The sequence below is a fragment of the Somniosus microcephalus genome, chromosome 1, assembly GCF_052327205.1.
Source record: "Somniosus microcephalus isolate GS21.2 chromosome 1, FLI_Smic_1.0, whole genome shotgun sequence".
Classification (NCBI taxonomy): domain Eukaryota; kingdom Metazoa; phylum Chordata; class Chondrichthyes; order Squaliformes; family Somniosidae; genus Somniosus; species Somniosus microcephalus.
Window position 1 is genome coordinate 172,605,952 of NC_140987.1, and position 26,828 is coordinate 172,632,779.

General features: G+C 42.2%; 1 protein-coding gene across 2 annotated transcripts in view; it reads right to left on the reverse strand.

Annotated features, from left to right (window-relative positions):
• Positions 1–671: 671 nt before the first annotated feature.
• Positions 672–26,828, reverse strand: part of LOC147124468 (tyrosine-protein kinase Fer-like) — a 50,550-nt gene continuing 24,393 nt past the window's right edge. For both annotated transcript variants that reach the window (XM_085987528.1, XM_085987520.1), the window contains exons 2-4: positions 10,807–11,089; positions 9,561–9,734; positions 672–803 (exon numbers count right to left, since the gene is read on the reverse strand). In XM_085987528.1, the coding sequence (XP_085843654.1) occupies positions 687–803; positions 9,561–9,734; positions 10,807–11,016 (501 nt within the window). In that variant the 5' untranslated portion in view covers positions 11,017–11,089 and the 3' untranslated portion in view covers positions 672–686. The remainder of the gene's footprint in view (positions 804–9,560; positions 9,735–10,806; positions 11,090–26,828) is intronic.

Genomic DNA, 26,828 nt, shown 5'->3' on the forward strand with positions numbered 1-26,828 from the left:
TTCTGTTGAGTTGCAACCACAATGCCCGTATTGTTAAATAAACAAAGTTGAGTTAATGAGGGTGTAGTTGTTTCGTCAGAGAAGTTTGCAAATTGGAATGTGCTGGTCACTGTGTACACCAAGAATTTATAACTGTAATAAATGCAAACAGGTGTGGCATTAGGAGTAACAATGTAGCATTTGTAATATAAGTTAGGGCAGTTATACCTTCCATAGCCTTTATGAATCAATTGAACAGGTATTCACAATAGGCCACTGCATCTTTTCTATTTAATAGCTCCTCTTGCTTTGCATTGACAAGCCAGCTTGCAAGCCAGCAGCTAATGCGCCATTAATTTAATATCATGAGTTTTTGCCTTCTTCAAAAGTTTTATATATCAAAATCAAATGTCTTGCAAAATTCCTAGAAATGTACTGGATAACATTTGTCCAGTTATATTTGTTTTCTCCAAAAAAATCCAGCAGATTTACAAGGTATTTACCAATTAGCTTCAAAACCATGCCAACTATTCCCAATAGCCTGTGTCTTCAAATGATGAACATAATATCCCTTAAAATGATTGTGTATTTTCCATTACATAACTAGCCAAACAACAAACTCAATGCTTTTTCACTTTTACAAAAAAACCCTGAAAAATTGTAAAGGTCAAAGCGGTAATGATTTTTTTCCAAGTCCTGCAGCAGTTTTATATTTTAAATTTACCTTTTGAAATGGCTTCTTTATATTTTTCTTTGGCAGTGGTGGCTTCTTTTGCGAACTGCCTGTAGGCAGACTTCAACTTTTCAAGTTCAGTCTTCGTTACCTAAATACAATTAACAAAATGTTCGAGTGAAAAATTGGAAGATTTGTATGCATCAGCTATAATTCTGTAATGCTGAAATGACCAACAACGCTTCCACTTTTGACAAATTTAAATTCCTTATTAGGTGCAGCACAGATAAAAGTGTTTCATATTTCACCTCAGACTTTCCCCACACACAAGGAAGCCCAATAACTGTGGGATTGCCCCATTTTCCAAATAACGTGCCTTATTCTGGGCTTGCCATCTTGGTGCTCATCAACTTTGGGAACACTAGTCCTCTGTGTATTCTCAATCTGATTCAACAGGACACTACTTAAATCAGACGAGGGATCAAACCTACCACCAACTTCCAGGGCTGTATATCTTCACCTCACAACCACTGATGGTTGTAAGAACTCAAAATTAGTGGCCATGCTGTACTGGAGCAAATCTATTTTATGAGGCCATTTGGATTCACCCTTCTCTGCATCAAAAATCAATCAGAATAAAAAACCGTCGCTAACAATAGGCAAGAGCAATTGTATCTGGTGATACTAATTAATATACATCAACAGCATATATTCTACCCAAAATATTGGCAAGTGACAAAAGATGATCAGAAACATCTGCACAGTCTAGATCCTACTCCAACCCATGTAACAACCAGTGGCTAGATGACAGAGACAAACAATAGCCATTGAACTCCCCTGATGACGCCAAGAAATTAAAACCAGGTGAGCACAGCCCAACAGCATCAAGTAATGAGACCGAGTGCAGTAACAACACCAAAGCAATGTTGTCTATTATCCGAAAGAAACCCCATGCCATCCAGTCATTCCACACTTAACGCACCAAGACAATATTCAGTAGAAATAAACTGGTGCATTAGGTTACAAAAAAATGCATTACACAGTGCTGTAAAACTAGACGTTATCCAGGTAAGGCTTCCACTGGAATAGTTTAGACAAGTTTTGTACTTAAATTAAAATGTTTCAGCAAGATCAGTCAGGAATTAATTTATTTTCTGCAAAATATGGGAATTTTTTTTTTTTTTTTTTAAACATAATAAGACACTGATCTGTCACTAGATGTTTGGATATGTATTTCAGGCGATCAAGCCTGAACATTTCTAAGGACTGACGATCTCAGCTGGCTTTTGTTGCCCATCAAAAAGTTTTTGTAATCCTGGACTTAAGGCCTTGTGGAATAAATGATTTTAAAATGTATAGGTCACGAGCAGATAGAAATAATGACGACCACTGGCAGTCATTCCAATCCATTTAGCTTTATAACCTCTTGTTCAATCATGCATTGTTTTAACAATCAGCACTAATCTGAAGCCGTAGCAAAAAAATATATACAGTCATTCGAATATACAAGTAGAAGCCTCCTCACTTTGTCACCAGTGTTCATAATGCGCACTGGTGATGTAAATCAGACACTCAACATTCACTGTCAAGAGGAAGTCCGGTTCTCACTTAGCAATTACTGTACCTTGACACAACTGAGTCTGTGGTGCGGCTTTAGAATGTGTATATAATCCACTGGGAGTGGGGTGTTTTTTTTTTGGGGGGGGGGGGGGGGCGGTGGTGTCATTTGTTGACATCTCTGTCAAACAGCCCCTCAATCATAATTATATTTGAATAATTCCTCAGCGCTCTCCCAAATAAGATTCAACAGAACATCTGGAGGTTTTGCAGAAATGTGGCCAACTGCCCACTAAGAAAGGAAGGGAGAAAGTTGAAGTAAACCATCACAGAAATACTGGCTGGGGTTTTCCACTTCAACACTCAACAGCATACAATTTTCCACCTATTAAAAAGGGAATGGGCAGAAAATCACAGACTAGCTAGCACAGAAAATCTGACCAGAATCCAATAGCCCAAGTGGATCCTGAACACGAAGTGCATCATCTGTGCACTAAATCCAATTCTATTGTCCCAGAATACTAGATCATGGCCAAGTAGCAGCTGTTATTCAAATCTCCATGTTCTACACTATATTTAAATTCAAATCTGCAATGAAGAGGGGGAAGCTTTAAGTAAAAGGGAGAGAGAAAAAAAGAAAAAAGTCGGAGACTGACTGCTTGAGTGAAGTCTCGTCACTGGGTTGCAAGACTGCAGATTCCAGTGTTGCTACAACCAAGTACGATCGAACGGAGGTAGGTTGTTCCTGGAGTCAGTCCTCAGTTATGGCCACCCTGAAGAATACCACGAAGGGAAAAAGGCTCCAGTCCAATGACTACAGTATGAATACCTTTAACTTGATCAGCAAATTCAGTGGTTTAAACTGGGAAGGCAATACACAGACACCGAGGAACTCTGGGCTTGGCTTATGTTATTCTGTAGCAGAGTATTGCTTCCTGGTATGGCCCAGTTCTTCTCTCACAGGACTGACCCTTTCAGCCGTGGGTTAGTTGGTAGTATTCTCGCCTCGGAGTCAGAAGGTTGTGGGTTCAAATCCCACTCCAGAGAATTGAGCACAAAAATCTAGGCTGACACTCCAGCGCACTGAGGGAGTGCTGCACTGTTGGAGGTGCCGTCTTTCTAAGGAAACGTTACACCCGAGGGGGCAGATGCAGCCTTGGGTTATGTAAAAGATCCTATGGCACTATTTCGAACAAGATCATTGGAGTTATCCCCGGAGTCCTGGCCAATATTAATCCCTCAATCAACATCACTAAAACAGATTATCCGGTCATTATCACATTGCTCTTTGTGGGAGCCTGCTGCGCACAAACTGGCTGCTGCATTACAACAGTGACTACACTTCAAAAGTATTTCATTGGCTATAATGAGCTTGGAGGTGCCCAGAGGTCATGAAAGGCACTAGATAAATGTAAGTCTTTCTTTTATTCCTCCAAGAAACCGAGTTGTCACCTCCAGAGGACGTACTAGGTGGCAACAATAATCATCAAATATAGCCAATGCCTATTTTGTGACTGATGTGCCAAATAACTGCCTGAATCCATGAGGTTAAAACTTAAAACTAAAGGCTTTTATTAAGTAAGAATCATGGCATCAAGTTAACACAGGGCAATCATTCATCACCGACCCAGCCCTTATGAGTAAAACCCAGCTCTTATAAATAAGACTCACACCAATCAGGAGGGTCCATAAAGGCGCAGCTAAGGAGGAACATTAGTGGTTACACCTGTAAAACATTCCAGACATTAACAAGTACAACAACAGACAATCCAGAACAGTTATTTCATCACATTGATAGATGCAATAGATTAGCTCCCTGGTTTTGACTATCCAAGCTAGCTTCACAACAGTTATGTGATGTCTCGACCACTTGAATATCCATTCACAAACTCAGAACAGAATTGTTAAAACTGCAACCTCCAAAAATACCAAAATTAGAAGGCGTATTATTTTGGAGATTCTATTGCGACATTCACCGATCGTAACGTGCACAGGGAAGTCTTACCATAGTAAAGTTGCGTGTTTTCCTGAGGCTATGGTCAATGACAGAGAGGGAACAGTAGATGGTTTTATGAAGTGAAATCGGGAATATATATTTGCTTTACAGTTGGTACAAATTATATAATGGTTAGGAAAGCAATGCCCTGTTTTTGTACAGTTACAAGAGAAAGTTCAGCAAATTGGAGGATAGCATGTTACATTAGTGATTGTTGCTGGTTATTGACTTACACTGGATAGGAACAATGAGATCATTAGTTTTAATGACTGGCCAAAAACAGAGTAAAAAAGAAAAGTTTGTGATGAAGTTAACTGGAGGACAAATATTTCAGAATGGATGGCGTTCACAATAGAGTTGTGCTAAAAGACAATCTGAAAATGGTAGGGCAGCTGATGCAAATTAATTTCAACTGTAAAGGAACAAGAGAATTTACACAGGGTGAACAATATTAAGCATGCATGGAATTCCTTGAAATGTTTTTATACCAATCCTAAAAGTATTAGAAATAAAATTCGAGAATTATAGGCAATGATTCCAATGAGCATTTAATTCAACTCATATTTCTGAAACCTGGTCTGATAGGTAATTGGTCGGAAATGCAATTGAAAGGTTAGACGGTTGTTTGTAAAGATAAATGTGGCCATAAAGGAGGGGGGTTAGCTTAATTTACAAAGATGAAACAGTAGCAGCTGAGGTAGGATAGTCGTCAGCAGCAGGGATGTGTGTGCAGCTGAAGGCTGGGGCTTTTCCCCCTGGTTGATCCTTGCCACATCATCGACCACCAGAGAAACAACAACTTACATTTATATAGCACAGAACAAGCCTAACACCAAATTCATTGCAGAAAAATATCCCAAAGTGCTCAGAGATGTTAAGTCAAACAGCAAACTCTGTGGACAAGTTAAAAAGGAGCTAAGTACACAAGACGCAACAAAGGTTATGGACCCCCCCGAGAACATGGACGCCTGCCGTAGTGCTGAAAATCTGTCCACTGAAGCCAGCCGCTCATCTAGCCAAGCCATTTTAGTGCAGCTGACACTGGCATCCACCCGACAATGTAAATGACTGTCCAGCTATGTCCGATCCACAAAAGACAAATCTTACTTAATTACGGTTTAAAGCTTCCTCCCAAACATCAATAAAACGGCTGAAGAAGTCATCAACATACCATCAAGCAACATTGACTCACTCACCAGTAACCTGCTCATCGACACTCCGCATTGGTTCCACTAGAACCACTTGGCTCCAGGCCTCATCACAGCCTTGATCCTGACATGGACTCAAGAACTTAATGCCAGTGGAAGGGCAAGAGTAGCTGCCTTGACATTATTAAATACATTTAAAAAATTCAGTGTTAAAAGATCCTAGGCAGTCAGTTGGGCCCCAAAGGAACTTTTTAATAAGTTTGCTACATAGATACTAGATTGGTTATGTGAAATTGTCTCATCAATTGCCAAAGTTAATTCTGGGTGACTTCACAGAACAGTCAAGCTGCACATTTTATGTTGATGTGAAACCAAATTCACTTGTTATGTACAAAACTGAAACAAGGACTTGTTGCTTTCCCCCCCAACCCTGCAGTGACCACTAACTATTCAAAAACATTGTATAATTTCTCAAAAATTGAAATGGTGTTGTACACTTCGCCTGCTTGCTGGATATGAAAACAAGCACTGTGCAAGACTAACTTAATATTGGACAATAGAAACCTTAATCTGTAAAACCACATCCTTCCTGACTAACTCAAGAGTAACTGTAAGTCGAAGAGATACAGGTCTCAGATCACTGATTCTTGCGTTAAATTTACATCTTAAAAATAATCACAACAGGCAGCCTTCTTTTTATGAATAGCTACTTTACAGTTAACTCAAATTTTGCACTGCCTAATCTGAAAATATGTTGGTCATTTCACATTGTAAATACAGTACAAGAATGACAACTTTCAACAGCAATGTAACATTCACTGACTTTCAATGAATTTTATTAGTTACAAAATTGAAATGAGGTTGGATGCTCAGTTCAACATTGAGGTTGTGAATAATCTGGTTCAACTGGGAGCAGTGGTAGGGGAGGGATGGAATCAGTGCCAAGGGCAGAAACTGAAATTGAGGACAGAGGTGTTGAGGGTGGGTTTTTTGAGGAAGGGGGCAGTGATTGGGGATTTGAAAGGGAGGGGGGCAATACTGAAAATAGGGAACCATCCAGAGTATCAACTCGCAAGGAGGCCAGAAAGGGAAGATGGGTGGTCAGCAGTTTAGTGGGAATGGGATCAAAGGGGTACGGTGAGAATATGGGTTTGGAGAGGGCATAAAGGGAGATAAAGTAGAGAAAGTCATAGGTTCAGAAATAGTGCAGGAGGGAACCTATGACCAGGTTTGGCTGAGGGGTCAAGGGGAAGGGAGGAAGTAACAGTGGCAGATGAACAGATTGTCTCAATCTTAGTGGCAAATAAGTCCATGAACATCTCAATCTTAGCGACAATGAAGTCCATGAACTTACACTTGTTGGAGGGGAGGGTGGAAGGGGCGGGGGGGGGGGGGTGGAGGGCTTTAAGGAGATATTTGGTAGTGGAGCAAAGAATCTAGGGTTATATATTTGTTTTCCAGATGATCTTGGAGTGGTGAGCGTTTTTGGCACAGCAGAGATGCTCAACAGCTCTCGATGTGGCCCTGCTAAACCTTTTTGTGCCCCTTGGACTTGAGGGACTGAAGATGGGGGCCATACTGGTGGGAACAATTAAGGTGGGGACAAGAGCGTCAAAGATGGAGGTGAGGGAGTGGTTGAGCAGATGGATAGCTGAAGTCGTATCTTGGCAAATGGAGGGCCAAAGGTTAGGCAACTTGCAAATGTAATGGTAAGTGACTTTGGGGGGGGGGGGGGGGGGGGGAAGTGCTTTTTTTCCCCCAGAGGCAGACACAGAAAGAAGTGAGGTTGGAAGGACAGTAGGGAGTTGTGTGGTGAGGGATACAAATAAGTGGTCAGAGATGGCCTTCTCTGTGATCGAGACCATGGATGTAAAGAGGCTAATTGAGATGGTAAGGTCAAGGGATGGTCATGAATAAGGATAGAAGAGTTTAAATGAAAGGTGAGGTTGGAGAGAGGACAGGAGAGGCAAGTGCCTTGTTTGAGAGAGAACAGATATTCCGGAGGGAACACAAAGAAGGACAGTGATTGTTGATCTGTTGGCAAAGTCCAAAGGAGCAGTGGTGAGTGGGAAGGAGATTGCTGCGCTTAGCTGGCTGGGTGATTAGGTCAAGAGAAGGGAGGATGGCGTTGCTGCTTGTAAGGAGGCTGCAACAGGTGCCTCGTTGGGCTTTTGGGCAGAGGATGAGAGGCACAAGAGGGAGGTTTCAAGCCTGGATTGAGGGTTGTGTAAAGTAACCAAGATGGGAGAAATACAAAGTGGCATGACTGAGCAACAGGAGAGAATGGCCCAAGAGGCAGAAAAAGGCAGATAGAAGTAATGGGCTTGGGCCCTGCGTGGCAGCCAAATGCACAGAGATTAAATTTCATGGTGTGGGAGGAAAAGACAGACAAGGTTCTGGAAATGAATAAACATAATCTTGGTGGTGGATCAGCTGTAGGACAGGAAGCTAAGCTCAGCATCAAGTACACCAAGGTACTGCACCCTTATTTAGCCGAAGGGCGGTTGATGGAGTTGAAACCAAAGGTGCATGAGAGGCAAAGTGCATGGCTTCAGTTTTGCCAACACTGGACAAATAGTAGCTTTTACTCATCCAGATCTTATGGTTGGATAATCAATAAGAGATCACGGACAGAGATAAAGTAGGGTGTCATCAACAGACGTGAAAGCTGACCTCATGTTTCCACGTAATATTGTCAATAGGTAGCATGTAAAAGATGAAGTTGAGGGGATACCAGAGGTGATTTGGGGCATGGGAGGAGAACCAACTGCAGGCAAGGTAAGGTCTATTGTACAACTGCCAAGTGCAAATCCAGAAGAAATCAGAGCCACGGAGAGGGGCTTTTGAGGAAAGACACATAGGGAGAATGGACTGATCAACTTTGTCAAAGGCACTGGAGAGGTTGGGGCAGATGAGAAGTGACAATGAGGCATGGTCACAGTTGCAAAAAAATCTCTGATGATTTTAACCAGTGTGGCCTTGGTGCTGTGGGCAGGCAGAACCCCAAGGGAGGACTTAGCAGAGAGTGCGGTGGGTTCAAGGTAACATGGTCCATGTTTTTACAAAGAAAGGCAAGTTTGGAGATGGGGCAGTAGCTGGAAATTATGGAGGACTTGAAAGTAGGTGATTTTGAGAAGAGGCATCAAAGTAGTTTTGAAAGATATAGGAACCAAGCTGGGGAACAGGGACAGGTTGGTTATGTCGATAAATCATTGGACTGAGAAGGGAAACTGTGTGACCAAAAGCAAGAATGGAAAGGGGCTTCATGGACAAACTAAGTGTATTAAACAGGAGATGAAGGAGCTACTATGGACTAAGACCAGGTGCCTGGAGGAGGAGTGAACAGGTGGGAAGGGAAAGGTCAAAGAAAGCAGAACCAGAGCAGCTGCCCTCTCTTTTGGACATAATATAGTCCATGAGCTTGCCACATTGGTGTCTGAGGTGAGGAGGGTGCAGTCAAAGTAGTCAGAGGAAATAGTTGGGCAGAAAAGGATGATCATACCATAGCGTAGTAAAAAGAGTTGGTCATGGGAACAAAGCAACAGAAGAGTTCAAGGAGGTGGAGTCATATTTGCAATAGATAACCAGGCCAACCAATTGCCTTGTATGCCAGCGTTTATAATCAACAGATTCAAGGCCAAGGAGGTAGCGGTTGGAATGGGAGAATGTCTGGAGATCTAGTGGAGACAAGGGGATCTAAGCAAGGACAGCAGTTGTTTGAGATTGACAAACATGTTGATGTCAATCCAGGTGGTGGATCAGAGTTGGGGGAAAGCGAGAAGGCATACCAGAAAGAGTGGGGGGGGGGGGGGGGATACGCAGGAGAAAGGAAGATGAGGAAGCAATCGGAGAGAGCCCTGATAATTGAAGAACACCAAACATGATGAGAAGGTCAAGTGGGCAGCCGTCTGTTTGGTTAGGATAGGGCAAGTTCAGGTGGCTCTGACCATGTTATTTACTTTCCAACCACCTTATCTTTTTTGGCCACACAATAATGTGACAAGAGGATCAGCAAGCAACCTGCTCCTGCACCTCTACTGATGCTGTTCTAAACCAGTTCCCAAGAAGAGCACAATAGCAGTCCAACTCGCTGTTAAAAGGCAGTAAATGGCATCCACTCAGTATCCACGATCAGCAACATAACAGATTGAATGCAAGGACTAAATGTGTACCCAAGTACCACCTCTCAGTCTGGTCTTTGAACTACCTTGCACATTTCAGCTTCCATGTGTTGTTGCATACTCTGATAGCTTTTCTTCACTTGCTGCTTATCTTTGATCATCATGGTCAATCTGTACAAGGGTCCCACATTTAGGTCTTCTGCATGTGTCTTCATTATCCTGCTTAACTGTTCTGTCTGATGTACCATACAGGCCCAAGACTGTAAAGCAAGAATGAAAGACAGTCCTGAAAGACCGGAACTGAGCAGGCAAGTCAGAACACCATGGCCCAGAAATTCAGGTCGGGGGCTTCGCGCGGGTGCAAGCCCCCGACCTACACTTACATATCGCGCTGACATTTGAAGACTGGGCCTGCGTGGATTTCCGGTCTGTGGCCCGGTTCAGCTCCCGGCACGCTGTGCGTGCGTGATCCAGTGGCATACTTAGTGCGATGAGCCGGCTGGGATCACGTGAGCACTGGGCAACCAATGGGAGTTTACAAAAGTCCATTCATGAGTTAGACATAAGACCTGTCAAACTCATGAAAACTCCGGGTGCCCAAAACACTACTTAAACTTTAAATAAAAGTTAAAAAAACATTCCAATAATTAAATTAACTATTAATAACTTTAAAAAACTATTTTAAACAATGATTCAAGTTTCTGCCAAAAAAAATTTTTTCAAGAAATCGGGTCCAAAAATACTTACCTTACTGTAAATTCTTGAAAAATAATAAACCTGTGGAAAAAAAATTCTAACTTTAATTATTAGACCACTTACCTTTTAAAACTAAGTCCTTACGTCTGCTTTTTACATTCGTAAAAAGTGGAGGCCTTCACGCACGGACAAACCGGTCAAAAAAAACGAAGTTCAACGCGTACGCGCTGCCTCAAACGTCGCAAGGGAACCGCCTCTTAACCCCTTGGTTCAGAGGAGGGGAAATGCCGGTTTTCCGCACATGCGCTGTGCATGCTGAAATCCGGCACTTCCAACGGGCCCACGCGCGAGTACCCCGTCCGTACTCACGCGTTGGGACCAGAATTACTGGGCCCATATTTGCATCACAAAGCATCATACACTCTTGATTAAATGCATGCACTTACATTCATTCCTTGCCATTCTGAAACATGAATGACATTGCCCACTTACATTATCAAATATGAACTCTATATTTGTTAACACTTTGAATAATTCCATCGTATCAATTTGTATCAGTAATGCACATCTCACTCGTGGCGTAACATTTATCTAACAGGTAGGGATATTCGGGGCGGGGGGGAATCACTACTTTACCTTGGAGACATTGCTAACAGAATCCACTGGGGAGGATGTTTCATGCTTCTCCACTTGCTGGCAAATATTTTGTAGCAAGGATGCATATTCCTTGTCACTCTTCACTCGTAGAGACATAAACTTCTTCAATGTCTCCAAGACTTTAAGCTCAGATTCCTGTAGTTTTAGCAAAGCCTCATGGGAATTCCGGAGATCACTTCCAAACCCCATGTTGAATAAGGCACTACAATATCCAGTGCTAAAAGCGACTTCAGCACCGACTGATTAAAGCATGTCCCTTGTTCTGAAAAATAAGTGAAACAGTAAAAGATATTATTCTTGTTCTATAAAAAATGCACCAAGACAAAGTTTGTATTTACACTAGAACATGGATTCAGAGTACATATCTTTGGCAAAGCTTGCTCGAATTTAATGTCTGTTTTGAAAATCACTTAACACTTAATTGTAGAAGCAAGTTGACCAAAATTAGAGTGACTACAAATGAAAATGGCAAGCTTACCTACCATACCAAAGTAGTTCAACTCTACATAAAAAAAATGCATGCATGCCAACTTAGAGTTGGACTGTTGGCAGCTCGTTGAAAAAAAAAGTTTTTGTTAAATTTTATGTGGACCAAGGTTGGCAATGAACCAACCAGATCAGTTAGAGAGTAGAACTAGAGCCTGATTGCACAAAAACCTGAGACAAGAGATGAGCTAATGGCTTTGGAGGGTCAGTTGCAGGAGTACTTATTCATTATTTGGGGGGGGGGGGGGGGGAAATAATGAATATGTAACAAATGAACTGTTAGAACCTAAGTTTTAAAACTCCATTGTTCTGAAAGCAATGTTCTGGAGCATGCCAAGCTGTTCTCTTACATATAAAGAATTATGTTCTGCGAGATGAGTTACTGCCACTTTTTTGAGATAAGGATGTTCTTGAATGCGAATACATCATTCCTCCATTTGCTGTTTTAATGGAGACATTAATCAGTTTATATTAAATGGGTTAATCTCATTGTTTGAATAGTGGACAAAGGAACGCATATAAACACATTAAATGTTAATCGGCTATTATTGTCAAATCATTTTTCAGCTCATGTATTGTAACTTTCAAAATAAAGTGTTTTAAATGCACAGTGAATGTACATCCAAAAGAGAGCTAAATCAATACTTCAGTATAAACCTTGATCAGAACTCAAGTTGAAACTTTTATTTTTGACATGACTGATACTATTTCTGAAGGTTGTTCAAAAAAGTTTTAATGATTAAATCAGCATACTCTCAATCTGTGAAATCGCTGGCTGTCTCTCAGCTGACAGTTCAGGACAGGAACAGATGCAAAAATGATCCAGTTTTGTCTTACAAATATAGAATGCAGTCAGTTGGGGTTTGTCGGTGCGATGCAAAAGGTTTCAGTTTACAAATGCAAGTTAGATCTGGGGTTAGATTCCCACTGTAAAGTTGTAATGAAGTTTGCACAATTATCTTATTTAAAACATTTGTAACACTTTCAGGTGAAAATTCTTTTACAGTAAGCACCAAAATGCCAGAAAGAAATATTTCAACAGTTGTGCTCTTTAGGATCCTTCCCATAATGAAAGTAATTTGATATCCATTGCTAACACAGACAACCAGAAAACACCATCAAGATTTCCATATACAGTCCCAACACACCTGCAGCTTAGAATCATAGAAACTTACAGCACAGGAGGCCGCCATTCGGCCCATTGTGCCTGTGCTGGCTCTTTGAAAATCCAGTCGTGCTTCAACCTGCATCCCCACTTTTTGTCCGTAACCCTTGAAGTTCCTAATCCTCAAATACCTGTCCCACTGCCTTTTAAAGTTATTTCTGGAATCAACTTCCAACAACTTTTCAGGTAGAGTGTTCCAGATCCCAACAACTCTTGGGGGGTGAAAAAAGTTTCTCCGTATCTCCCCTCTAGATCTTTTGCCATTGATTTTAAATCTATGACGTCTAGTTATTGGCCCACTTGCTAAAGGGAATAGTATTCTTGATCCACTCTGCCTGGGTCTCCATATATTCCAAAAGAAGCTGTACTCTATATCTCTGCACATTTTCAAATATCAATTTCACACTTGCCAGAGAGGTAGGCTAGATTAAGTTCACAGTAAATAAAATAGCCAGGCTGGTCAAACCATCAAAAAAGAAACCTTGTGGGTCAATGAATCATATCCAACCCTTTAAGTGAAGGCGGCAGAGAGAGCCGTCAACGTTGTGAACCTGGAAGATTCAAGAATCCAGTTAATCTCTGCCATGATTATACTCTCCTGTGCCCAGATCTTGTGAACATGCTGAACATTAAGAATGAACAGGATCTGAAAGTACTTGCAATGAAGACTCTGTTCACATACCTGGATCAGATTCCTGAAAAGCATATTCAATCCAAGGTAGTCAGCAAATTGGGCTTCTTGTTTGGCTAACAGAATTAGACAGATTGTTGAAAATGTAAAACAACAACAGAAAATGCTGGAAAAACTCAGCAGGCCAGGCAACATCCGTGGAAAGAAATTAGAGTTAACGTTTTGGGTCAAAACCCTTTATCAAGTCTTGATAAAGGGTTTTGACCCGAAACGTTGACTAATTTCTCTCCACGGATGTTGCCTGGCCTGCTGAGTTTTTCCAGCATTTTCTGTTGTTATTTCAGATTTCCAGCATCTGCAGTATTTTGCTATCATACTTGTTGAAAATGTAACCTTGTTCAAGTGCTAGGAAAATAGCTCGGCATTAGGAAGGTGGCATCAGTCATCGTAAAGGAAACATTACTAGATATTCCAATGAAGGAAATGCCCCTTCATGTCCTCCTCCCTCGTTCGCAAAGTGTTCCAATGATTCAATTGAAGAAGATTCTCAAAAACATGGGATAAATCAAGCAATGAGAGAGCAGGTTTACAACCAAAGCACAACTTGAGTTCACTGACACGAGGAATGATGATAGAGATGTCAATGAATAATTTCAATTTGATTGATAGTTTGCAAGATTGTGTCAACATGTGGACTCTATTGGGGTCAGGTCCTCTTATATAATTAGTGCCAATTACTGTTTGAAAATTGATTCAAGGCAGACACTGGTATTGCACAGCTTTATGAATGCATCTCAAAATAACTATCCAACCCCACCCACTTCTCAAGATCACACTCTTCTCAATGTGGTCAACTAGCACAGAATAATGGAGAATGCTTTATAGACCACTCCCAAGAGCAAACTCACCTGGTGCTGAAGCTGCACTAAGAAAGGACAAAAGAGTTTCCATTCATATAGCATCTTCCACACCCTCACAATGTCTCAAAGTGCCTCACAGCCAAGAAATGACATTCAAAGTGTTGTTACATACGCAAAAGTAGCAGCCAATTTTCACACAAATTCCCACAAACAGTAAATGAGATGAATGACTAATTAATCTGCTTTGATGGTACTTGTTGAGGCACAGCTATTGGCTAAAATACCAGGAGAACTCAGTGCTCTTCTTCAAATAGTGCCACATCCACCTGAACAAAGATGTGGCACCTTGGTTTCATGCCTCAACTGAAAGACCACACCTCCAAAAATGCAGTCCTCCCTCAGCTTGCCTTGTCATCAATTTCTAACTTCTAGGTAGGAGTACCACCAAGTGAGCCAAACTAAAACTTAATAGTTTTGAATTGGAACTCAATATATTTTGAAGTTTAGAATTGTTTCCCCAACAGAATGGAATTGTAAAGGGACGGCAATAAAAATAAATATTTTTACTAAAAGTTACATGACCTTTGCCGTTGTACATCAGTAAGCAAAGATAAAGGTCAAGGACCACAGAACTACATAAGTTTACAGTACAGAATGCAGGCACTCAGTTCATTGTGTCTATGCTTAATCTTTGCCAGAGCAATCGAATCCCACTGTCGTGATCTATCCCCATAGCACTGTATAATCACATGCTTCAAATGTTTATCCAGTTTTCTCTTAAAAGACATAACAATCACTATCTCAACCAGTCCCTGTGGCAAAGCATTCTATTACTGATTCTCCAACCAGAGGAAATACTTTCAGATGCATAAAATTGTCATAATTTTGAAAACTTCTCTTAAATCTCCTGTGAGCCATCTCTACAATGGTTGAAGTTATCCCAATATCTCAAGTTTCTCATCCCTTTCTTCCTGGTGAATTTATACTGTACACATTAGGGCTTTAATGTCCTTTCTATAATGTGATGTCTAAAACCGCACAGCATACTCTACAGCAGGGGTTCTCAACCAGGTACCGCTGACCCCTGTTGAGAACCCCTGGCCTCCAGTGAAGGGATAATTACAAGTCCTAACCCTTTTGGACTACCCCAGATCAGGCGTATTCCCTAGACGTTCACCTTCAAATAAAGTTAGAGATAGCCGACTGAAGATGTTACCGTCCTCCAGATAGCATTTTTAATAAGTTTACCTAGACTGTAACCTTCCAGATATTAAAAGGATCCAGAATACCCCCAGAACTCTGCAACTCTTCACCAAAGAATGTACAGGGATTTGAGTTTGCGAGTTTTATACAGAAATATTAATTTGAGACAATTCTAAAAATATATAAATTTATTAAAGAACCGACATGTAGTTAACAGCTGGCGAATCCATCGCAACATTACAGTCCAAAAACAAATAACTTACATTTCTTCTTTCTCAGAGATCCTTATTTTCAAGTGTTAACTTTGTTACATTTCTACTTTTCTTACTTATTTCTAAATCCAGAACATCCACCAAAATCAAATAATAGTACCTCTTTGATCACCCGAGACTCAAAGTTAAAGACTTAGAGATGCTTCTGAAGAGTTGAGAAACGCTTGGCCCATTCAGCGAGTTCTGCCTTTCTGTTGAAAAGGTCTATGTTTTATACTCTTTTTGCAGTGGTTTATTCTTTGATGTTCTCTGCTGATGTCAGCTAATTGTCTTTATTGATACCTCTTTCGAATGATTTCTATCTTACTGTCAATTCAACTATTGCATGCATAATTATGTCTCTACCTTTAGGTGTTTCAAAAACCATCATAAAAACAATGACAGCAATGATTTCAGGTTGATGCCATTCTTATCGAAGATTTTCCATTTAATTCTTAATATTGGCTTTACTGGTTTTAGCAGACGTTGTGACTCCGTGGTGATCCAAGTTTAATACAAACACAATGTAATTGCTTGGTGTCATCTATTGAAGTCATATCTTCAAAGTCTTCTTGTTGGTATGGTTTTTACTACATATAAATCAAAACCACTTTAACTGAATGTTTCATGCATTTCTAGCTAACTCAATTGGTTGCATATTTAATCTTATGTTTCCTGTCATCCAAGTTTAACATAAAAACGATTTGACCAGCAGGTGTTTCTTTTACTTGATGTCATCTTTTCAAAGGCACATGGTTCTTCTAATGTTTGTGTTTCTGTTCAACGTGTTAGCTTATAATACCTTAAACTGGGTCTTCTCATCGTTTTGGTTGCAAACCATAGACCTTTCGGAAGTACCAATGGTTTGCTTCAATCTTTCATTGTTTTAGTATTTTTATCTAATTCCCATTTCAAAGCTTGTGGTTTTTTACTAACAACTGATCTTATCTCAGAAGCCTGTATTTCTGTTTGCAGCTTATGTCTCTAAGGTTTTTTAGATTTTTAAACCCAGTTTCTCATGTACAGAAAACTCTTGTTTAAACTGCACCTAAATATCCGGAATTCTCTAATAACCGGCAAAATTCATACTCTGAAAACAACACCTCAATAACCGGAAATGTTGCCGAGTCAGAGTCTCCTGCGGTGGCCGAGTTAGTCAGTGGGGGTAGTTCTCCAAACTGTCACTACTCGGCTTCTTGGCGCTCTCGGGAGTCAGAACACCTCAAAACCCCTGCAACAGGAGTCTGACTCTCCCGCGCTGCTGGTAGTCGCTTCTGATCCGCCATTTTACAGGGGGACTGTGTGTCTCCCACGCTGCTGGTAGTCATTGCATTGCATTGCCCTCAACTGTACTTAAATCAAGCATCTTCCACCATCCATTTAACACAACATTCTGTAGGGGAGTACCCAATTACTGTATACTGCACATTTCTTGATTTTTCTTTTTTTCTTTGTTAAAAATAGCCTCGGTAGATAACCCTCTCCGTCATCTGGAAATTTTGATAAACCGGCAACACGCCGGTCCCGGATAAAAAGAGTTTCCTGTATTAATATCTTAATATTGGCTTATTCCTTCACACCAGAACATGTTTTAAACAGCCCACTGACCTCGCAGCAAGTATCCAAAGCTCCTATCACTTTAGTCCCTGTCTGAGGAACCAGGAACTGCCGCTTGGCTCCAGAGGCTCACGGTCAATGGTCTGCTGTGTTGTCAAGCAGACGGCGTCCAGTCTCGAAGAAAACCGAGAGTTGTTCCTGCTGTCAACACCATCGGTCTTATCAACACTCTATCAGCTCCAGCAACACTATCAAATTCAGCGACAGTCTACTAACTTAAGCAGAACTCTACCAACCTCGGATACAGTCTCAACTTCAGCACCGTCAACAAGTTTCACAGCAAGTTAGTAAAACAAAAAATAAATATGTTTAATTGTATAATTAATTTTTATACAGGAAAAAATAATTCTGTTGTGTTACAGTGGGTCCTTGGATTTTTTAGAACACAAGAGGGGACCTCAGAAGCCAAAAGATTGAGAATCCACACGATAACGGCACACCCAGCCCAGTGGATCCTGCAAAGTCCTCCTCACTAACATCTGGGACTTGTCAAAATTGGGAGAGCTGTCCCACAGGTTAGTTGAGCAACAGCCTGATAATCATACACACAGAATCATACCTTTCAGCCAATGTTCCAGACTCCTCGATCACCATCCCTGGGTATATCCTGACCCACCAGCAGGACAGACCCACCAGAGGTGACGGCAGTGGTATACTGTCAGCAGGGAGTGGCCCTGGGAGTCCTCAACATTCACTCCAGACCTCATTAAGTCTCATGGCTTCAGGTCAAGCATGGGCAAGGAAACCTCCTGCTGATTACCACCTAATGCTCTCCCTCAGCTGAGGAATCAGTACTCCTCCATGTTGAACACCACTTGGAAGAAGCACTGAGAGTAGCAAGGGCACAGAATGTACTCTGGGTGGGGGAGTACTGACAGAGCCCTTAAGGACATAGCTTCCAGACTGGGCCTGCTGCAGGTGGTGAGAGAACCAACACGAGAGGAAAAGCCGACCCGACCTCGCCCTCACCAATCTACCTGTCGCCGATGCATCTGTCCAAGACAGTCCTTGTGGAGACAAAGATCCGCCTTGACACTGAAGACATCCTCCATCGTGTTGTGTGGCATTGTCACTGTGCTAAATGGGATAGATTCAGAACAGATCTAGCAGCTCAAAACTGGTCATCCATGAGGCACAGTGAGCCATCAGCAGCAGCAGTATTGTACTCCACCACAATCTGTAACCTCATGGCCTGGTATATCCCTCACTTTACCATCAAGCTGGGCACCAATCCTGCTTCAATGAGGAGTGCAGAAGAGCAGGCCAGGAGCAGCACCAGGCGTACCTAAAAATGAGGTACCAACCCAGGGAAGCTGCAACACAGGATGACTTGCATGCTAAACAGCGAAATCAGCATGCTATAGACAAGAGCTAAGTGATCCCACAACCAACGGATCAGGTCAAAGCTCTGCAGTCCTGCCACATCCAGTCGTGAATGGTGGTGGACAATTAAACAACTAACGGGAGGAGGCGGCTCCATGAATATCCCCATCCTCAATGATGGCGGAGCCCAGCACTCGAGTGCAAATGATTAGGCTTGCAACCATCTTCAGCCAGAAGTGCCGAGTGGATGATCCATATCGGCCTCCTCTGGACTTCCTCACCATCACAGAAGCCAGTCTTCAGCCAATTTGATTCACTCCACGTGATATCAAGAAACAGCTGAGCGCACTGGGTACAGCAAAGGCTATGGGACCCGACAACATCCCGGCTATCGTGCTCAAGACGTGCGCTCTAGAACTAGCCGCGCCTCCAGCCAAGCTGTTGCAGGACAGCTACAACACTGGCCTCTACCTGACAATGTGAAAAACTGCCCAGGTATGTCCTGTCAACAAAAAGCAGGACAAATCCAATCTGGCTAATCACCACCCCATCAGTCTATTCTCAATCAGCAGCAAAGTGATGGAAGGGGTTGTTGACAGTGCTGTCAAGTGGCACTTACTCACCAATAACCTGCTCTCCAATGCTCAGTTTGGGTTCCGCCAGGACCACCTTGCTCCAGACCTCATTACAGCCTTGGTCCAAACATGGACAAAAGAGCTGAATTCCAGAGGTGAGGTGAGAGTGACTGCATTTGACATCAAGGCAGCATTTGACTGAGTGTGGCATCAAGGAGCCTGAGTAAAATTGAAGTCAATGGGAATGAGGGGGAAAATTCTCCACTGGCTGGAGTCGTAACGAGCACAAAGGAATATGGTTGTGGTTATTGGAGGTCAACCATTTCAGCCCCAGGACTTCACTGCAGGAGTTCCTCAGGGCAGTGTCCTGGGCCCAACCATCTTCAGCTGCTTCGTCAATGAATTTCCCGCCATCATAAGGTCAGAAGTGGGGATGTTCACTGATGATTGCACAGTGTTCAGTTCCATTCGCAACTCCCCAGATAACGAAGCAGTACATGCCCGCATAAAGCAAGATCTAGATGACTTAGGCTGATAAGTGACAAATAACATTTGCGCCAAAAAAGTGCCAGGCAATGACTATCTCCAACAAGAGCGAGTCGAACCAGCAACCCTGGACATTCAACGGCATTACCATCGCCGAATCCCCCACCATCGACATCCTGGGGGGGTCACCATTGACCAGAATCTTAACTGGACCAGTTACATAAATACTGCGGCTACAAGAGCAGGTCAGAAGCTGGGTATTCTGCGGCGAGTGTCGCACCTCCCGACTCCCCAAAGCCTTTCCATCATCTACAAGGCACAAGTAAGGAGTGTGATGGAATACTCTCCACTTGCCTGGATGAGTACAGCTCCAACAACACTCAAGAAGCTCGACACCATCCAGGGCAAAGCAGCCAGCTTGACAGGCACTCCCTCCACAACCGGCGCACCATGGCTGCAGTGTGTGCCATCTACAAGATGCACTGCAGCAACTTGCCAAGGCTTCTTCAACAGCACCTCCCAAACCCGCAACCACTACCACCTCAAAAGACAAGGGCAGCAGATGCATGGGAACACCATCACCTGCAAGTTCTCCTCCAAGTCACACACCATCCTGTCTTAGAAATATATCACCGTTCCTTCATCATCGCTGGGTCAAAATCCTGGAACTCCCTCCCTAACAGCACTGTGGGAGTACCTTCACCACACGGACTGCAGCTGTTCAAGAAGGAGGCTCACCACCACCTTCGAGGGCAATTAAGGATGGGCAATAAATGCTGGCCTTTATAGCGACACCCACATCCCAGAAACAAATAAGAAAGACCCTGCTCAACAAAACATATGACAGCAATGGCTACTGGCATTCAGTACAGATATTAAAGCCAGGCAAAAAAAGAGAGAGCAAGCTAACCAAGAAACCATTGTAATGAGTTTCATAACATTTAATATCACAGGAAAGTCTTTACATTTTTTTCTGCACATGCCATTTTCTTTGCTGCTCAAAACGGTTTGGTTGGGCATACAACAAAGATTCAAAGAATGGAAACTGCTAACACTCTTAAGAGTAGCCCTCCGAGCTGCTGGCATTTTCTTTGTCTATATGTTAAATTTTATCTAGGAATCAAAAATATAATTAAAGGGTACCAGAGGCATATATCAGATCATCAGCCCTTCTGAGACCACTGCAAGGAAGGCTGGAAGCTCCATGGGGGAATTTGAGAAGCATTCCACACAAGATTATTCTTAAGCCAAGGGTTTTTATTATTTTCTGTAATAAATAAAGTTCTGTAAAAAGTGCAAATTGTTATATAGTCTTTGCCACTGTTTATGCTTTTAGTAAATCTGTCTTATAGTTTACAGCCAAACCACCATCTGACACAGCATTACATTTCTCTGCTTTCTCAAGTCCATAAAGGCAAAACTAGATTTGTTATTGAAGATTTTGATCAATTGAATAGGGAGAGACTATTTCTACTAGCTGGCGAGTCAGTGACAAGGGGTCATCAATTTAAAGTTGTCACAGAGTGAGGAGAAAGGATAGGAGACATTTCTGTACACAGAGGATTGTTGGAGCACGGAATGCTTTGCGATGAGAAGGGGTTAAGGCAAAGACCATTTCATCCATTAAGGGAAAATTGGACAAATATTTGAAGCAGAGCTATGGGAAAAGTGTGGGGCAGTGGGAATACCTTTGGGAGACTCCAGCAAGGAGACAGCACAGAGACGATGGGCCAAAGGGCCGCCTTCTGTACTGTAAATCTCTATGGTTCCAAGAACATAAGAATTAGGAGCAGGAGTAGGCCGTATGGCCCTTCTAGCCTGCTCCACCATGCAATAAGATCATGGCTGATCTTCGACCTCAACTCCACTTTCCCGCCCAATCTCCATAGCCCTTGATTCCCCTACAAGTCCAAAAATCGATCGAACTCAGCCTTAAATATATTCAGCAACTCAGCATCCACAGCCTTTTCAGGCAGAGAATTTCCAAGATTCACAACCCTCTGAGTGAAGAAATTCCTCCTCATCTCAGTCTTAAATGGCCTACCCCTTATCCTGAGACTATGCCCTCTAGTTCCTGACTCTCCAGCCAGGGGAAACAACCTCTCAGCGTCTACCCTGTCAATTCCCCCTCAGAATCTTGTATGTTTCAATGAGAGCACCTCTCATTCTTCTAAACTCGAGAGTATAGGCCCAATCTACTCAATCTCTCCTCATAGGACAACACTCTCATCCCAGGGATCAATCTAGTGAACCTTCGTTGCACCGCCTCTAAGGCATCCATGTCCTTTCTCAAATAAGGAGACCAAAATTGTGCACAGTACTCCAGGTGTCGTCTCAGCAAAGCCCTGCACAATTGTAGTAAGACTTTCTCACTCTTGTACTCCAACCCTCTTGCAATAAAGGCCAACATGCCATTTGCCTTTCTAATTGGTTGCTGTACCTGCATGCTAACTTTGTTTCCTGTACAAGGACACCCAAATCTCTCTGAACACCAACATTTAATAGTTTCTCACCATTTAAAAAATATTCTGTTTTTCTATTCTTCCTACCAAAGTGAATAACCTCACATTTCCCCACATTATACTCCATCTGCCACCTTATTGCCCAATCACTTAACTTGTCTATATCCCTTTGCAGGCTCTTTGAGTCCTCCTCATAGCTTACTTTCCCACCTAGCTTTGTATAATCAGCAACTTTGGATATACTGTACTCGGTCCCTTCATCTAAGTCATTAATATAGATTGTAAATAGCTGAGGCCCAAGCACTGGTCCTTGCAGCACCCCACTTGTTACAGCCTGCCAACCTGAAAATGATCCGTTTATCCCTACTCTGTTTTCTGTCCGTTAACCAATCCTCTATCCATGCTGGTGTATTACCCTCAACCCCAGGAGCCCTTAAGCAACCTTTTGTGTGGCACCTGAACGAATGCCTTTTGGAAATAACGGATCATAAGAGGGCTTGTGTTGGATCTGGTAAACTAAATAAGTTTAAGTGCTTCTGTTCAACTCCTGGGCTCACTATTACCAGAAATGGGATACATAAAGGTTCACTCCAGTTCTTAGACACTGATCCTGAAAAAAAATATGTAAATAAAAACTAGAACTGGAAGACCAGAGCTGAAACATTTGCTAAGCATGCACCACCAAAGGCAAAACTGTTTCTGCAAACATTTGACACCTTAAAAATAAGCCAACACACTGACAAAATGAAGATCAAGTGGAAGCTTATTTGTGAGCAGAATCAACAGATGAAAAAGAACTGAAGATATAGCTCAGAAAAGCACATTTATATGGGGAAGGGATGAGGACCGGCTATCAGTATGGGACAATGCAATTGAAGAAAAATCTCTTTGGTATTTCCTTTCCCCTGCCCAACAGGAGGACATTAATTTTTTATTTTACAATGGAGCTGAACGAATAAGGAACTGTGGCCCAGAATTTGCTGCAGCAGGGCAGCTTGTGGTGTTCCTCATTTGTTAGATTATTTTACTTACTCTTCAGCTTAAAAAAAATTTGCGCCGCTAATTGCTGGTAGTGCGAACTGCGAACGGAGTAGCAAGGTCAATGGGCATCTGGGAACTTGGTGAATGGGGGGGGGACTAACAGTCCATCTCATAACCAATGAGATTTAAAGAAACAAAGGAAATCATAAAATCATAGAATGGTTACAGCACAGAAGGCCGCCATTCGGCCCGTTGAGCCCATGCTGTCTCTCTGCAAGAGCACTTCAGCTTGTCTGCTGCCCTTTCAGGCACTGCATTCTAGATCCTAACTACTCGCTGCGTAAGAAAGTTTTTCCTCATGTCGCCTTTGGTTTTTCTGCCATTCACCTTAAATCTGTGTCCTCTGGTTTGTTTGTTTTTTTATTCGTTCATGGGATGTAAGCATCACTGGCAAGGCCAACATTTATTGCCCATTCCCAATTGCCCTTGGTGCTCGATCCTTCTGCCAATGGGAACAGTTCTCTCTATCTACTCTGTCCAGACCCCTCATGATCTGGAACACCTCTATCAAATCTACTCTCAACCTTCACTGTTCCAAGGAGAACAACCCCAGCTTCTCCAGTCTATCCTCATAACTGAAGCCCCTTATCTCTGGAACCATTCTCGTAAATCTTTTCTGCATCCTCTCCAAGGCCTTCACATCCTTCCTAAAGTGCAGTGCCCAGAATTGGACACAATACTCCAGCTGAGGCCGAACCAGTGTTTTATAAAGCTTCATCATAACTCTATGCATCTATTTATGAAGCCCAGGATCACGTATGCTTTTTTAACCACTTTCTCAACCTGCCCTGCCACCTTCAACGATTTGTGCACATAAACACCCAGGTTTCTTTGTTCATGCACCCCCTTTAGGATTGTACCCTTTCGTTTATATTGCCTCTCCACGTTGTTCCTACCAAAATGTATCAATTTGCACTTTTCTGCATTAAATTTCATCTGCCATGTGTCCGCCCATTCCACCAGCCTGTCTATGTCCACTTGAAGTCTATCACTATCCTCCTCACTGTTCACTATACTTCCAAGTTTTGTGTCTTCTGCAAATTTTGAAATTGTGTCCGGGACACCCAAATAAGGTGAATGAGAGAAATTCAATACAGAAAGAGAAATAAAGAGGGAAGAAAGATTGGATTCCGCGAGAAAGAAAGGAACGCAAGAAAAAAATGTTAACATGAAAATTTTTACAAACCTCTAAGGAACAATTTACAGCCTGCAGGAGAGAGACTTCACAGTTTTAATTGTCCCTTTCTGGACCAGAGAAGTTGAGTGGCATTACAGGAACATAAATCGGTCATTAAATACCAGTCCTAACTTTCTGCGGCAAGTTTAATTCGTTACAAAAAAATCAAATCAAATCAACTTTTATTGTCATTGTTAGTGCACAAGTGCAGTACAACGAAATGTAGGCTTGCGGCTCCCGAGAGTGTACATTTAGATGAAGACATTTAAACATTCAACATACATTTGGCTTGTAATACATTAACATAAACATAACCATAATAAAGTGCATTGGCAGATGTGCAGGCTTTAGAGTTTATTTGTGGAGTTCAGTAGGATGACAGCACTGGGAAAGAAGCTGTTCCTAAATCTGGTTGTACGGGTGCGAATGCATCTGTAGCGTCTCCCAGATGGCAGGAGGGCGAACAGACTGTGGCTGGGGTGGGTAGGGTCTTTGATGATGGACCGTGACCTCCGTAAACAGCGTTTCTGGTCTATGTGCTCTATGGTCGGTAGCCGGGTGCAAATGCAGCAATTTCTTCAAACTGATGGGGAGGTGGATGGCGAGCGCCTGTGTCCATGAGGCTAATGGCGGAACAGCTCAAAGCGTCCAGCAATTTCTGGCGATTTGCAACTCACGCCGTATCTCTTCCTCACCACAAATTGCTGGGTTATTTACACACTAATGACGGCATGCGCATTAAACTCGCCATTGTGTTCCTCGTAAATTCTGGGTCAACGTGATCATGGCAAAATTATCGTTTTTCATACACCCGTTACATTTTTGAATTTGGGAAACGATAGTATGCAAAATATTACTTAGAACAAATTTGCAGTTACATAGCACCATTTACAACCTCAGGACATCCTAAAGCATGTCAGTCAATTAAGTACTTTTGAAGTGTCGTCACGGTTAGGTTGTACAACACGGCAGCCAATTTCTGCACAGCAAAATTCCATAAATAGCAAACAGATAAATGACCAGCTAATTTGAATAAATATAGGTCAGGACCCCAAGAGAACTCCCCTACTTCAAATAGTGCCATCAGATCCTTTACATCCACCCGAGGGGGCAAACGGGGTCTCAGTTTAATGTCTCATCCTAACGACACCTCCAACAGTACAGCACTCAGTACAAGTGTCAGTCTCGGGACTGGGGCTTGAACCCACAATATTCTGCCTCAGAGGTGAGTGAGCCATCACTGAGCCAACAATGTCAGCAAACCAACACATGTAACTGGATCTTTGATGAAACAAGGTCATTATTAAGCTAAAATTACAAGAAGTCCCTTCGTTAAAAAAAATCTAATATTGGAATTTTAGGAGGAAAAAAAATCAGGTGAATAATTCTAAAATGAATTAAAATGCACTCAAAGAAGTTGCCACTGCAGAGGTTAAAAAAAACTCTCCAAGAAGGAAATTCCATTTTGTGACTGAACATTGTTGAAAATGAATCGAAAAGTAGCACACATTAATATTTTTTCAAATTAAATCTAAATCATAATTCTTCAAAATTCCAAAGTCAATTTTTTTTCAAAGTTTTTGAACATTATTTCATTTTTGAAATCTGGTCAAATTAATTATTGAGGTAACAAGATATTCATCATTACACAGGCAAACTGACTGAGACAATGGCCTGGATTTTGCAGTGAGAACAACAGCGAGGCTATCAGCGCTCAGAGTTATTATGGAGTAAATCGGACAGCAAGATCCAGAGTACGGACATGCGCAGTGAAACGCGGAAATCCGGAATTTGCAGATGTGGCCTTACATGTAATGGATGGTCTCACAAGACACACGTAATAGGATTTCAACTGCATTTTCAATTCCAATTAGCCAGGATTCTTCTCTCCACTCACCATCCCCCCATCCCCCCACGTCATCCCACCTTCAGCTCTACCAGCAATATTACAACTACAACATGCATTTACATAGCACTTTTAATGTAGTAAAACGTCCCACGGTGATTCACAGAAGTGTAATGAGACAAAAATTGGCACCAAAGCCAAAGAAGGAAACAGACATTAGGCCAGGTGACCAAACACGGTCAAAAAAAAAATCTTTTAAAGGAGCATCTTATAAAAGAGAGGCAGAGTTTTAGGGAGGGAATTCCAGAGTTTATGGCCTAAACGGCCAATGGTGGGGTGAAGGAAATGGGGGGGGGGGGGGGGTGGGTGTACACACAAAAGGCCAGAGTTGGCTGAACACAGTTCTCAGAAGGTTATAGGGCTAAAGTAGGTTTCAGAGATAGGGAGGGGAGAGTCCATGGAGGGATTTGAACACAGGGATAAGAATTTTAAAAGTGAGGCATTGTTGAACCGGAAGCCAATGTAGGTCAGCAAGCGCAGGGTTGATGGGTGAACGGGATTTGATGCGAGTTAGGATACGGGCAGCAGAGTTTTGGGTGAGCTCAAGTTTATGGAAGAATACATGGAGGATATTTGTGGGAGGGTCAATTAGTAAGAGAGGCTATCCGAAGTTCAACAAACTACAAGTTATTCTACAAATCAGGCTTTACATATATTAAACAGCTTTAGAAAGCCATTATAAACTTTGTTATATCCGGCACCGACGGGACCGAGCTGTTGCCGATCTATCAAAACTGCCGGACATACCAGCGTTAATGTTGAAGCATACGGAGGTTTTCATCTCCGTATCTGGCAACAAACACTGTTGCTTAGCAACA